This window comes from Cavia porcellus, unplaced genomic scaffold, assembly GCF_034190915.1.
Source record: "Cavia porcellus strain 051 isolate PalLab524CR breed Dunkin Hartley unplaced genomic scaffold, mCavPor4.1 scaffold_12, whole genome shotgun sequence".
Lineage (NCBI taxonomy): Eukaryota > Metazoa > Chordata > Mammalia > Rodentia > Caviidae > Cavia > Cavia porcellus.
The window spans coordinates 62,537,369-62,552,523 of NW_026947495.1; the positions used below are offsets into that span (position 1 = coordinate 62,537,369).

The following is a 15,155-nucleotide window of genomic DNA, read 5'->3' on the forward strand; positions in this document are numbered from 1 at the left end:
ATATCTACTTTCTGACTCAGCAATTCTACTCTTCAAATATTTGCCCAGGAAAATAAAAACACATGTCCACAAACAGTTGTAAAGAAAATAAAAAAGAATTAAAGAATTATGTAAGAATGCACACTGAAGTAAGGGCTGCGGCAGTTGTGGGAGACTTGGGTATAGGGCTTTCTTACTATGTACAAGCCCCTGGGTTAAATCCCAAGTTCTGAAAGAACAAAAGAGAATATGCAGAAGAGAATAAGCATTATTCATAATAGCTAAATGTGGAAATAAGAAGTGCCCATCAGTAACAAAGAAATTGTAATATATTCACACAATGAAATAATAACTGTTCTCCAATAAAAAGCAAGCTATGATACAAAGATCTCAGCTACATGCTGACGTTGACACAAAAAGAGTGTATGTTGATTTAATTTATACAAAATTTTGTACTAATCTACGGTGATAATCAGCAAACAGTTGAGAAAGGATGAATGGCAGGAGAAACAGAAAAACAGATGTTAATGTTCTATACTGTAATAGGGTTGTGAGTTATGTGAATAGACTTATTTCTTAATACTTCACAGTTAAAGTTAGTTCATTTCAATGTATGTAAGTTCTGCATTAATAAACACCTATAAACCCAGGGTATAGCACACACCTGTAATCCTAGCGCTGAGGCTGAGGCTGAGGCTGAGGCAGGAAGATTGCTGGGAGTTTGGGGCCAGGCTTGCCTACATAAATGAGTTCAAGGCTAGCCTTCATCACATAGTGAGACTCTTTCTCAAAAAAAAAAAGAAAAGCCTATAAAAATAATTGACTAGAGAAAAGAGTAGACAGAGGTACAGATAAAGCAAGAATGGCAGTATAATAATTGAAGCTAGATGATGGGTACATGGGAGTTCAGTATACTATTCTGTTTACCTTGTATATGTTTAAAATTTCCCATGATAAAGCTTTTTTTTAAAAGGAGGTAGAATTTGTTTTATTTAATCAAAACAAGATAACCTAACTATCCTAATTAAAATAGGCAATCATGTAAATAAGGTTAGTTTGCATTAGCAAAATTCTAATAAATTTAACTGGACTGTTAAATTTAAATGGGGCAATCTATGTTTTTACTCCATGCTATTTTTGAATCTTCAATGATTTTTTTTCACATATAAATTTATGAAAGTACTAGCTTTGGTTTTTTTTTTCTTTTTAACATGTAAGTATTTTAAAAACTCTTTTTAATTTCCTAGTGACCTAAAAGAAAAAGTTATTAAGATTAGTGTTAAGTTTAATAACTGCTAGAAATATGTCCTCTTGTAGCCCCTCGCCAAAAAAAATTACTTTTAAGTTGGACTTGTTCCTTTGGAATCAATTTGTAGGATAAAAGGCATCTAAAGCATGAGAATGTTTTTATACAATACACAATAGGATTACTCTGATTCCTTATTTTACTTTACTGTTTTCACTGGCATATTACACCCAACTAAATCCAATTTTTCATTAGTACTGTATAGCATATTTAAATAGGAAGTGTAAAAATACTGCCCATGAAACTTTTCTATTGTCAATTGAAAAAGATTCATCTTAAGCATTTCCAAAGCTCTGAGCTGAACATGCTGATATGGAAAAATTTTCCCTTTCTTACAACCAATAATCAGCTTTTAAATTCCTCAATACATTATTGTTCATTCAGGCAGTGAGTTTTATTTTTTAAGGATACTGGGCAAATTTCAGATTGATTATTTCCACTAATGGAGAATGGTAAAATATTTTGAGTATTGCAATATGAAATGTTTTTCATATGTACAAATTCCTATTACTATTAGTATAACACATGCCTAATAGAGAAGTGAAGCAAATGAAAAGTACCTAGTAATTGCTGTTGATTTCCCAAGTATACATTAATGAGAGGACGTTAAGAAGAATTAGTTTTGTGTCACACACTGGTTTTAAAAAGATAAAACTTCACGTTTTCTACCAAGAAATTTAGAAAGCTTATAGGTGTAGGGCTCCAGAAATCAAAGTGTAATCCTTTTAATTTTCATATAAGAAACTAAATCTCAGGAAAGTTAAAGTTGCTTGATTAAGTGTACTGAATATCAGTCAGAATTAAAATTTTAAAGAATGTCTCTTGATTCTTAATCTAAAACTCAATCCTTCAAACATTAATTTCTTAATATCCATAGAACAGACAAATATCATTTCCCTTTATCATGTGTATTATTTTTGCTAAGTTGTGTATTATTTCAGGATTCTTTTTAGCCTGTTTCAAAACAGCACTGCCTTCAGAGTACAGCTTTCAGCTGTAGTACTCCCAGCCTCCACCAGGAGGAGAGTTTGTTCAAGACACAGCCAAATCAGGTAAGTCACAAATAAGAACTAGAACTTTACTCCCAATGTGTTCATTTATTTTAAAATACCTTTAAAGTACAGTACAGTACTTTCAAACCAGTAACTTCATTAGTACATTTAAAATTTATTTTAAACTGGTCACTATGCTAATGGAATCTGTACTTTTCTGAGTTTTTTGGTTTTTGTATAATATAATCTGCAATTTTTATGAAATGTGATTTAAATTGTGCATCTGAAGACAGACTTTAACAGAAAAACTAATTCAAAACAAGCTCAAGAAATGTGCAGAAAAAATAAATTCCTGCTTACCATTTTTGCTTCCGACTGTACTGGCTGAGGGGAAGAAGGACCTGGGATTCCTGGAACACTAGGCACCATGGTGACTGGTCGAACAAGCTATGCAAAACATATTGAAAAATAATTTTCAAGAAATATTTTCAAAATAATATTCCTACTTTTATTTGTATAACAGCTATTATAATAATTGAAATTTTGGAATGAGAAAATTGTAAATTTATCCTTAGTTGACTATGTCTCTACACTGAACCCTTATTAGTCTGACATCCTAATTTATTCTTCAAAAATTGTCAACATTTCTGAGTCACTTGTTTCTCAAATCTTCAATTATCACAATTTATTAATGGTTCCTTCTTGTACTCATAATACTTAAAAAAAAAACAACACAGAGCTGTTACACTCTCATTTTGCATCTGAAAGGAAAGAATGTCAAATTTTGTGACAGAGTATATAAAATGTTAAAAATAATCTTTTCTAAAATACATCATTTTTCTAAAATGAGTTCTCTGATAAGAAGTATTAATATACTGCATAATGATGAAGCTGGTGACCTCTAACACTTTTTCAAATAATAATCTAGAACAAAGATTATTACTGTGGTTTTTATTTTTAACTATTACTAAAGTCTATCTTTTCTTTCAAGTTGCTTTCATCACAAGTTCATTTAATAAGATAACCATATAATGTCAAACACAAGGTAAAAATATTTCCTCTCTCAAAAACATCCTAAGGAAAAAAAAAAAGCCGATCTTGTTTCAGTCTACAAAATTTCCCAAATAATGTATTTTGAACAGAAATGTGTTTGAAGAACAGAAATTATTGTGAAATTATCTCAATTGATGCAAATTTTTAACCCTCAGAAGAAATAAAACATTAAGCATTTTTTAAAAACTTTTTTTTTTTTGGGTACTGGGGATCGAACTTGACAGTCTGCTTGCAAGGCAGATGCTTATTGCAGCTGAGCTAAAACCCCAGCCCCTAAAAACATTTCTTAATCTTAGTATTATTCCTTGAGTTACAATCACATCAAAAGTTTTAGAATACTACTGTAAGTAAGCTTTTAAAAAGTTTAAAAAGTAGGGCTGGGGGCATGAGTTTGATCCACGGTACGGGGGGGGGGGCAGTTTAAAAAGTTGTAAAAAAAAAAGATTGCATTACATAGGTAAGTGATATGTACCTATAAGGTAAAAGAAGAATTTTCTGTTATGTAAATGAGTAGCTAAGACTTAGGTTAAGATACTCTAGATAATAATAAACAATTCAATAGGTACATCATAAAAAATTTAGGTGAGAGTTAAAATGTACTCTGGAAAACTTTCCTAGATGTCTCAAACTGGTTCTCAGGATGAAAACTTCAAATGTTGAAATTACAGTCAAGAAACTGAGATAAACCTGTTCTATACAATAGGAGGGTTAAAAATATCCCATTATTTCTAACAAATCATTCCAAACAATGGTTTTTAAATGTTCACTAAATAATTAAATATCAAATGTAGTTATGTAACTATTTTGTCTATGTGTTCCAAAATTTACATATTCAAACATGGGCCTCAAAAAAACTTTTTTTTTAAGATTTTTTTTTTGCTAGACAGTGGGGAAACTACTACTTTGAAGTGTTCATAGATTTTTACTATGCCTGGGCCATCAAAGGAATTCCATAAACTTAATTTAACTACAAAGATTCACAGAGTGTATCTTGTTTTGTTTTGTATTTTGTTGTTTTTGAAACAGGGCTCACTGTATAGTTCAGGCTGTTCCCGAACTCAATGTAGCCCAAGCTGGCCTCAAATTCACGGTAATCGTGTCTCAGCCTCCCAAGTGCTGTGATTACAGGCATGAGCCACCACACCTGGCATAGGATGTATCTCGAGGAAAAAAACTATAAATACACACAACATAAAATGACTTGACAACATTCTAATATAAATCTCCTAAAAATTAGAAATCTGAGGGGCCAGGGATTTAGCTCAGTGGCACAAGCACTTGCCTGGCAAGCTCAAGATCATGAGTTTGATCCAAAACTTGCCTGGCAAGGTCGAGATCATGAGTTTGATACCAATAAATAAATAAACAAATAAATAATCTGAAATATCTGAATTCTACAATCTAGCTGAAATGAGATGAATAAGGAATAAAAATATAAAAAATAAGGAAGACATGATGAAACTGTTCTCTAATTATGCTGACTTTGGGTAGTATATTCTATTACTATATAAAAATATATCTCAGTGAATAAAAATTACCAGTCACTATTAAGGATTTTGTTAAATTGACTTTCTTATGCCAATCAAGCAGCTTCAACTATATTTTCATATTACTACAAAGATCTAAACAGACTTGAATTTCTCACTCACTGGGACTGCAGCTGGGACATGCACATTGGAACTTGTAATGGATGCAGGAATTGCAACAGGCATGGTCTGTCCATTAGGAAGATGTAACAGAAGAGGAAATGGGCCTGGGACAGGGCTGGGGGAAAAAAAGGGGAAATCTGAAAAGATTCATACATACTGTTGCTTGAAAATATAACAGTACTATCATTTTATCATATCACTCAAAAACAAATTTTTTAACCTGCAAAGCAAATATTAATTATTTTAAATGCAAAGCAAACTGTAAAATTTAATTACAAGTGCATCTTAAATGTATAATCTATGTAGCAATAATAAAGATATGGGAAAAATGATGCATTTACTTGGGACAATCTCCAATTTATAAAATTGTAAGAATTACAAGGAATGTTACTATGATGGATTTTATGTTTTGTGTGAAACACTGTGAAAATAAAGAGACCGTTTTAAATTCATATTTTATGTTGATTTGTTTTTAACTAAGTTTTAGATATTTATTTTCCAATCTACTAGACACTGATATTTTAAAAAGGCCACTGAAGTTTTCAAAAGAATCCAAGTATGTACATGACACACAGATATACACAACTAAGATCACAATACAAGTAATTTAGTGTCTTCAGAAAAATCCTAACAAGAGAGATCTAACATAGAGTCAATGACTGGCCGAAATCACTTACACAATTGGCCTATTGGAGGATGGTGCCTGGGTGATTACAGTACTTGAGGTTGGTGAAGGTACTGCCTGCTGAATAATTACACTTGAGTCAGAACTGGTAAGCAGCACATTGGGAACTTGCAATGATGCTGGACGAACAATAGCTGATGTGGGCTGTGCAGTTTGTGCCAATGGTACCTCCTAGTTAATAATGAGATAAAAGAAACAGTGGTATTTGAAAATGTGTATCAATTAATATACCTTGGTGAACAGAATGTAACACATCTCTATAAGTACCTGTAGTATAATACTTCACTCACAAAAGTATCTAAAATTAACTAAAAGAATAATTTTAGAAGCAGCTATAAAGGTTCAGAAACAATATTCAATATTTCAATTTTTTAAAGTCTAGTTTTTAAAAATATTAATCGCATTCCTATTAATTTATCATCACCATGCCCTTACCTACTGAGCTAACTGGCCACCCATGTTTTCCCATCAATTTATAAGGGACTGCCTAGCCCTACTCCCTTTATAGTACAGGCAGGAAACTATTATATTTGTACAGTAATGAAATAGTCTACTGATATATTTTTCAGCATGTATCTCTGTCATTAAGTGATGCATGACTGAATTGCCTTATTTCTAGCCTTACTACCTTGGCAGAAGTCCATTACTATTATGGTTTTAGAGTAATATGATATAAAACAAAGTATTATCATTCTCTTTAAATGTACCATTGTTGCTTCATTGTGGTCAACATGGTGCTTCCAAATAATGTAAATTTATGCTATATGGTAATAAATGAAACAGTGACTAGAAGTACCTATAATAATGTTATAAATGGATACCATAGCCCAGCTGACCTTAGATTACTAGATTATCCAATGTTATCATCATCATAAATTTAGCTGCTGCTAGCAACTAGGTATATGACTACTAGTTCTTTAACAGTCTAAATATCATGTGAATTTTTTAGTCAATTTTTTAGTTGTAGTTTTTATATAGTGACAGTAATTAAGCGGTCACTATATAAAAGTAGCTAAAAATAAAAAATGAAATTAAATTTATAAATATATATAGATTTGTTTTTAAATAACAGGTTCTTCTAAAACATTCTTCCTTATAATTTCAGGTGTACTCATTTATAAAGGTAGGGTATTCTTTTCCTGAAGTATTTGAGAATTCACACGTTTTTACATATAAAACTATTATTATTTTAAAATAAAAAGTGAGTTTTTATTGATTAGTCATGACAGCAACAAGAAACCCACAGGCTCACCTAAACAGCTCTCTGCCCTGAACTTCCTTTGAATGTAGATGAACCATATCTAGTAAAGCACAGGTGTTAAAAATCAGACTTAAATAATAATCAACAGTATTTTAAAACAAATAATAAATATCAAGTTAATCTCCCAATGCCCCCAGTGATTATGGCAGTTGATTAAGACTAACAAAATAATTATTAGCATTAGCTATTTATCTTTTGTTCGGCAATTAGCTCAATAATGCCCTATTCTCTTCCTCCTTTCATATGTAACACCTACCAGACATACCACGAACACATGCTTGTATCTCCTGAATCTTCTCTGGGTTCCTCTCATCCCCTGATTAGCCCCTACTTATCATTTATCTTACAGTTTCCTCAAAAAAGCCTGACTGGCTTCTGATTGGGTTTGTTCCCCTATTTCATATTCCCATAAACAGTCATGTACTGCTTTTCATTACATTTCTTTAACAAATGGTATTTACTACATACAAAACTATTATAAGCTGAAATTGAATTACGTCAATCTACTATATATAAAATTTAATATATTAACATTTTATGGAGACTAAATTTTACTTGAGGTTCCAGTTTTCCCTTTGTATTTCACAAAAATGTATTTCTAACCTTTTCATCACTGGTAGTAGACTCTGGATGAGGCAAAGGGCTATCCTGGTGAGTTGTTTCTACAACAGAAGGTTCCTCAATTTTGCTTCTTATGATGGGTGTTGCAAGAGGGGACAAGTCTAGAGGCATCTAATACAAACAATAAAGAAAATATTAGAAGTTCAAAAACAGTCAATTAGTATGTCTAAATGAAGAAACCAAGAAATATAAGCTATCACTGCTTTTGTATCAATATTTTTTTAATTTCATGGTTAATAACATACTTTTTTAATATCATCTTCTGAAGCCTTCTTGAATTCATTCTCAAATGGACTTGCCAACTCATTAAACAAACCCACTTCTTCACAGTTTTTCAAGAATCTTGTTGGTGTTGGGGTCTGATCTGAAATAAATACCAAAAAGTAATCACATAGATTTAAATTTCATGTAAAGTTTAAAAGTATAGTTAATGAACAAATTAGTGGAATTGGTTTTATCAGTTATTAATTCTTTCTTTGGAAAGATCTCTTCCTTTAGAGCAAACAAAACTTAGTTAAGTTTTGTTGAACTGCAAAATACTTCCTCCAACTTTATGAATGGTAAGAATACAGAAGAAGTCATTTTTGCTTCCCAATCCACTTATTCTCTGAGTGGCATAAACATTTTCTACTCAATAGATAATTATTAAAATCTAACACAGTGGTAAGAATTTTTAAAACTTCACATTTATTAAATATTTTTCATTTGAATACATGCAAAATTTGGGGGAAAACTAAGATAACATGCATGTCTGTCTTAACTTGCCCTTCTATTTGTCATATATATGCAAGCTTAAGATAAAACAATCTAGGGGTTGGGGATTTAGCTCAGCGGCATAAGCACCTGCCTTGCAAGCAGGCAGTTGTGAGTTCGATCCCTGGTACCGATAAAGAGGAAAAAAGACAAAAAAAAAAAAAAAAAAAAAAAAAAAAGATAAAACAATCTTTAGTAGGTAGATTAAAATACTACAAAGGAAAGTTAAAATAAAAAATCTAAAAACCAAAATCTTCCTATCAGATATAATCTTCTATTTTAATACATCTTATCAGACTGATATGAGGGAAAGATAATCATCACATGGTAAAAGAATGTTCTAGCTTATTTTCTCAACAGTGGTCAATTCTACTTTCTTACAATTAGAAATACCTCAATTATACTTGAATATATATTCATGTTACGTATATTAAAATATGTACTGAATGTTTATGCTTGCCTACAGGTCAAATGCCAGTTGAGTCCATGTTGAATGAAAAACAGCAAAGCTGTAAATTTTTTACAATTATTTTTATTATTTTCAAGGTTCTTTATTCACTCTACATTTGGAAGTATATTCAAATGTTACTTACATTTTATGTATTTTTGAGCATCAGTTTTATGGGTTATGTTAGGAATTTGTATAAAGAAAATAAAATTCCTGGTTCAAGGTAGAATAAAATACTGTGTGAAATTAAAATTTCTATTTGTTAACTACATGGTTCCCATCGTGGCATTACTGGTTCATCTTTCTCCCCCATATGTGTACCCAAAGTCCTAATATTTTTACTACATATAAATATACTTAACACTAAAATGACTCGTCATACACATTTGACGTAATGTGGGCCAGTCTTAGACACTATCAGTAATACCAAAATTACTGCAGGGATTCCATTGTATAATTTTATCTATTAATTTGTAAATTATACTCATTTACCTACCACCTAAAAGACCTCCAAACTCATAGCATAGTAAGGGTCTTATGTTAATAAGCCATTTTAAGTTCTTCATGACTAAATCAGTAAGTCAAACAAAAGTTTCACACTCAAAGGATCTGTCGAAGATTATTAGGAGGCTCTCAACTTACACTAAAGGCTGAAAAAAGTAATAAAATCTACATGCATAAACCATTTTGTCCATTATTATTGGAACCATCAAGACTTGAGAATATAGACGTAATAGTTTAACATGCAGATTCAATATCGGTAATGATCTTCAAATATGTACCATGTACATCATGCATTTTATTTATATAATAATATTAATTATTCATCTGTATGTCAGTAAAAAATTTTCAAGTACTATGTGTCCTATTTTGTATTATATTCAAATATAATCAGGATAATAATTTCTAGAAACCAACCTAAAAACCTTTGTAAGTTAAAAATTTATACAGATGGTGGGTGTGGTGGTATGTGCCTGTAACCTCAGCACTCCAAATGCTGAGAAAGAAGGATCACTGCAAGTTTGAGACCAGCTTGGGTTATACAGAGTTCAAGACCAGCCTGAACTAAACAGAGAAACCCTGTCTCAAACAAAACAAAACAAAAGCCCAAAACCAACAACAACAACAATAACAACAAAAAATGAGATAAGATGCTCTAATGCACTAAGTTTCAGGGAAACAAAGACCTTCAAGCCTAACATACTTAGCTTTTCCAGCTGTTATTTTGCTTATTTTCCCTATTTCTCCTCTCTTTTTCTTGATTCTAGCTCTAAATTTAAGACGCACAATATTCAAAGAACTGTGTGTCTCACCCTTCTTTACTTCCTTTTACTTATAGAACTGAAGATGTGTTAGAAGTTCTCTTATGAATTGTTTTTAGTAAATTACCAACCTCTGACTATCTCCTATTTCTTTATTACAAAAATTTTGATACTGGAAGAATTATCTAATACTGTCTTATCATCTATCCAAAGCACTGTATATGACAATTAGATCTCTATAGAGTAACATTCTATAAATATTAATACAATATTTAGGTATAGTTTGAGAATTGAAAATAGTTTAAGGTAAGGTTCAACAAAGAAGAGGACCTAGAGTTTAACTGAGTATTTATGATACACAAATCTGTGACTGTGGTAAAAAGGTCTAAAATTTATATAACACTTGATAAAAAACTTTATTATCACAAGGCTTATGTAGAAAACATACAAATTTACTTACAGTAATACATCTGTATATGTATTTTAAGATATGTGTATATATATTTAGTACACATTTAAACACTAGAACAGGAAGCTAATTCAGCATGGAACAATAAGCAATACATGTATCAGGTTTCTCTTTTCAAATATTATGAAAAATAATTATCTGTTTAGATGATACTGTATGGCCACAAGGTCAACACACACAAAAAGTAAAAAAATGTTTCCTTTGAGAAAAAATTTTATATACAGAATAAAATTCTAATGAACAAGTCTGCTAATTGCTTTGACAAGGGGAGTTTGATCATTTTCTCTCTTCACACAGCCTTGTTGACCAGGTGTAGACAGCTAAAAGAAACACTGACTAAATATCATATTAGATCAATTATCAGTTAAATGTAAACTCTGTAGATAGTATGAATGTTCCTACGGTTCTAATTAAATTCCATAAAATTGACAATGAAATCTGTATTTGAAAACAATAAAGTGACATGAATGATCAAAAATATGGAAATGTAATGGGTAAAACATGTGTTGCCAACATTTACTATAAATGAAGTCACTGGAGTATCACCAGACTATAATATTTACAGAGAATACACAAAAAAGGTGCACATTTCAGGTGAAATATGTACATAAGCTATTAATAAAAGCATATACTAACCAGCCACAATGACACTGTCATTACGTGCTGGACCAAATTTCAGTGTCATCTCATGTTTATGTTTATGGACAGCCAAATGATCCTCGTTGGTAAAACGCTGTGGCAAAAAGTTTTAAAATACAGTTAAGATTTTCAATTTGATCAAGTAAGTAAAATGATAAGGAAATTCATTTCCACAACATGTAAAACCACCATTAACAGTGAAATAGCAATTTGCAGACTATAAAAGATTCTGTCAGTATAGATGAGCATACTGAAAATCCATTACCCAAGAAATGATACAAATATATTACAAAACTATATAACTCATTTGACAGCATTTAAAAACTAAACTCAACACAAAGAAACTTTATATAAATTTCAGGAACAGTGTTAAGTTTTTTTGTCATACTGGAGTAAAAATATATACTCTATGGTACAATGATTTTTCTAGAAAGCACTATATTTACCTAGCCCTAAGGTTACTTACCATTTCTTAAATGAGAATTTTCTTTAAAAAATATTACTTCTGGACAAATTAAAAAACAAATGAAGCTTAACGTTACCATGTAAAAAGAATGCTTTTGCTATAATCTAGCAAAGAAATAGTAGCCAATACAATAAATAAATACATTTAAAAATCAAATATTTATCTTAAATGGAGACTGACTTTTAAAATTATCACATTTTTCTTATACTTGACTTGGCTAAGTTCTGTATGCCAAAAGAAATGTTTATGATTACAAAATAATAAATACACTGTCTAAATATCTGTGTCTGGAAACCAACCTTTATGAGATGTTCCTTATTTGTAACTGAAAATAGGAAGCATTTCTTTTTGTTATTTCAGAGCAATTTTTTTGCCTACTTCCTTATTCAGAGAAGTATTTTTAAAATGTTCAATTATCACATATAAACTAATTCTTTAGTTGATAACTTTATGAAGAGAGATGTTTAAATTAGATATACTTGAACTTGGTTTATCCAAACCATCAAATTGGATCCTTTCTCTTGTGAGCTCCTTCTCTCAACCAATTCACTATGTCCTTCCATACAACTAGTAGTATCAGCTGTAGGCTAACCTTAAAACAGTAAAATATTTTTCCCATTTATTCTTCTTACTGTGTTTTTTTAAAACAGCAAAGGCCATTAGCCCTTGGAGGTTAAACCCCACTTGTGTCCACTAAACTCTGTGCAATACTTTGTTAAGAACATCTCTCACAATATTATAGTTATTTTGTCATGTCTGTCATCTTAAGTAGACAGGTCTCCTACTATGCCCTCCAAATTTAGCCTAAAGTACTCAATAAATGCTAACGAAACAACTAGTTTCTTACAATAGAACTGAATCTCTTTTTTGTTTTTATCGGTGCCAGGGATCGAACTCACAACTGCCTGCTTGCAAGGCAGGCGCTTATGCCGCTGAGCTAAATCCCCAGCCCCAAAGAACTGAATCTTACAGATCAGTAAAAGGAGAAAAAAACGATGTAACACCCCAAAAATGAAAAACAATGAATGACCCAAATAAAATAGAAGAGTACCAACACTACATGGATCTTTCACTAAATTGGTTTTCTTTTTCTCTTAATTCAGTGTAGGCATCTATGAAATCTCCAACAGTTACTTAGACATATTAAAAAAAGACTTACTAGCAAGAGACTTGAGGTAAATTCTTTTAGCTAGTTTCTCTAGGTTTCTCTCTGAAGTAGTATATCAACAAAATATTTTACATTGTAAAAGTATGTTTGAAATTTGAAATTTATAACTATTAAGTGTGTTAAAGCTAAAATTAAAATGTGGAATTATGTCACTGGTTACTAGTGAGAAAAAATTATTTGTACTACCACTAAATTGGTGCTTCTAAAACCATTATTTCAACCTAAAAAGAGACTATAACACTGCTGTTCTCAGTAAGATTTAACAATAGATATTGGTATTAGTTAGGTTATATTTTGATCAGTAAAGATTACAAGGTGGTATCGTAACATGAGATTATTTTAAATTTTCTTAGGAAACAAATATAAGCCAAAAACCATAACATCCAGGACTGGAGTGCTCATTCTGAAAAGTCACCATTAGTGAGAATTAAAACTAATTAAAAAAAAATACTGATTCAGCTTTTAAAAACATTTTGTCAAAATATATGCATCTGTATATACATTTTTTATTTTAAAAAATGCAAAACAGAAAAAAGAACAGAAATATAGAATTTCAAAAAAAACTGAGAAATCGACATTAGGTAATATATTGCATATTGTTATCTTAAGAGATAGTTATTCAGGTTACAAGATCTAGGCACAAAAAACGATCAATCAAATAACAGCACAAACTTCTTTTTGATGAACAGAGAACCAGTAGTACTTATCTTGCAGACATAAACATACATACAATTGTATGTATACACTTACATACATACAACCTTTTCCTTTCTTCCACTTCTCCTTTGCCCTATCCCAGTTGTTTTTTCCTTTTGAGCACCTTTCTTCTCTTTCATTATTACAATATCTATTGTATATTTTGGATCATATTACTCTTTCAGTTTATTATTATTATTATTATTTATTTATTGGTACCAGGGATCGAACTCATGACCACGCGCTTGCAAGACGGGTGCTTATGCCACTGAGCTAAATCCCCAATCCCTATTTATTTATTTATTTTTTACAGTAGGGAGACAATACAATATTTATAAATGTGAGTCTGTCTCAAGTTGCATCATTTATCTATAAAAGTCTCAAGATTATCCTTTTCTGTAGTTCAGTAATATTCCATGGTACAAAAATACATCTTTTTTAATCTATTCTGCAGGTGATGAGCATTTTGATTGTTTCCAAGATTTAGCTATTACCAATTGTGTTGCTATAAACATGGATGCACATATATCACTGTGACATGACATTTCCAGTTTTTCTGGGATGTGTATATACATTTTGATCCAGTAATTTTAATTCTAGAAGTATATTTAAGAAATGAACAAGAGATGCAAGAAAGGGTTACGTAGAAAGACATTCATCATAATACTTCTGACAGTACTACAATTAATTTAAAAGCTCCTAAGAAGAATGAGTAAATAACTTATGGTAAATGCTCTAGCAAAGAACAATGCAGCCATTTAAAATTATGTTTTCAATTATTACACAATATATTCATAATACATATATTGCCATCCAATAAACAGAATACAAAACAATGCTATTAATTTTAAGAATAAAAGAGGAGCAGGATTTAGGAAATGCTCTAAAATATTAACCAAAATTATCTTTAATTTGCCCTTTTAAACTTGTCCACATTTTCTATGGTACTTTTGTCTTAAATTTGGTTGTATTCCTAGGATTTGTTAAAATTTTTATTAGTACATGTTTACATAATGATTATATTCATTTTGGGGAGCTGGTACATGTACATGTACATGTAATTCTTTTTATGTCCCCTTCTCTCCATTCTTACTCCATTTCTTGGTCCTTTTGTAATTGAGAGGAAACAGAAAACTTTCCATTACTCTTGTTTGAGACAGGTTTCACTGTACTGTGCAGGCTGGTCCCAAACGCATGTTCCTCCTGACACCTGAGCCACAGGCATGTGCCACCATTCCTGGCTTAAAAACTTTTTTTTTGTCAAGAAAAAATACACATAGACAGAGATCTATACTCAAACAATCACGGCTTGACATCCGAGAATGTTAGTTAGGGCTATCTCATACATACATTATACAACAGTAAGCCTGGGTTCAACCCTAGCTCTAAAATTTTCTAGATGTGTGACTCACAGATTCTGCATATTGCCTCAAGTTTAGTTCCTTGCCTGTAAAATAAAGCTAAAGCATTTACTTCATAGGAGTGTCATAAGGGTTAAATGACAATTTACAAAATTCTTACCATCAGTGGCTGGCTTTTAAAAAAAGGCTATTGCATAAATTGTGTTTATTATTATGACTACTATATGCACTTTTAATTCCTCAAACTCTTTTAAAGAAAATTTAGGGCACAGATTAAGTAAAACATATGGTAAGCACCTGATAAATATTTGGAATCCCTAGTCTGTGGTTCATAGCTAACTTTTGCA

General features: G+C 31.1%; 1 protein-coding gene across 1 annotated transcript in view; it reads right to left on the reverse strand.

Annotated features, from left to right (window-relative positions):
• Atf2 (activating transcription factor 2) overlaps positions 1–15,155 on the reverse strand; it is an 80,177-nt gene that overhangs the window by 29,013 nt on the left and 36,009 nt on the right. Inside the window, exons 5-10 of the mRNA XM_003478579.5 lie at positions 11,115–11,211; positions 7,792–7,910; positions 7,529–7,657; positions 5,657–5,835; positions 4,980–5,094; positions 2,638–2,724 (exon numbers count right to left, since the gene is read on the reverse strand). Coding sequence (XP_003478627.3) covers positions 2,638–2,724; positions 4,980–5,094; positions 5,657–5,835; positions 7,529–7,657; positions 7,792–7,910; positions 11,115–11,211 — 726 coding nt within the window. The remainder of the gene's footprint in view (positions 1–2,637; positions 2,725–4,979; positions 5,095–5,656; positions 5,836–7,528; positions 7,658–7,791; positions 7,911–11,114; positions 11,212–15,155) is intronic.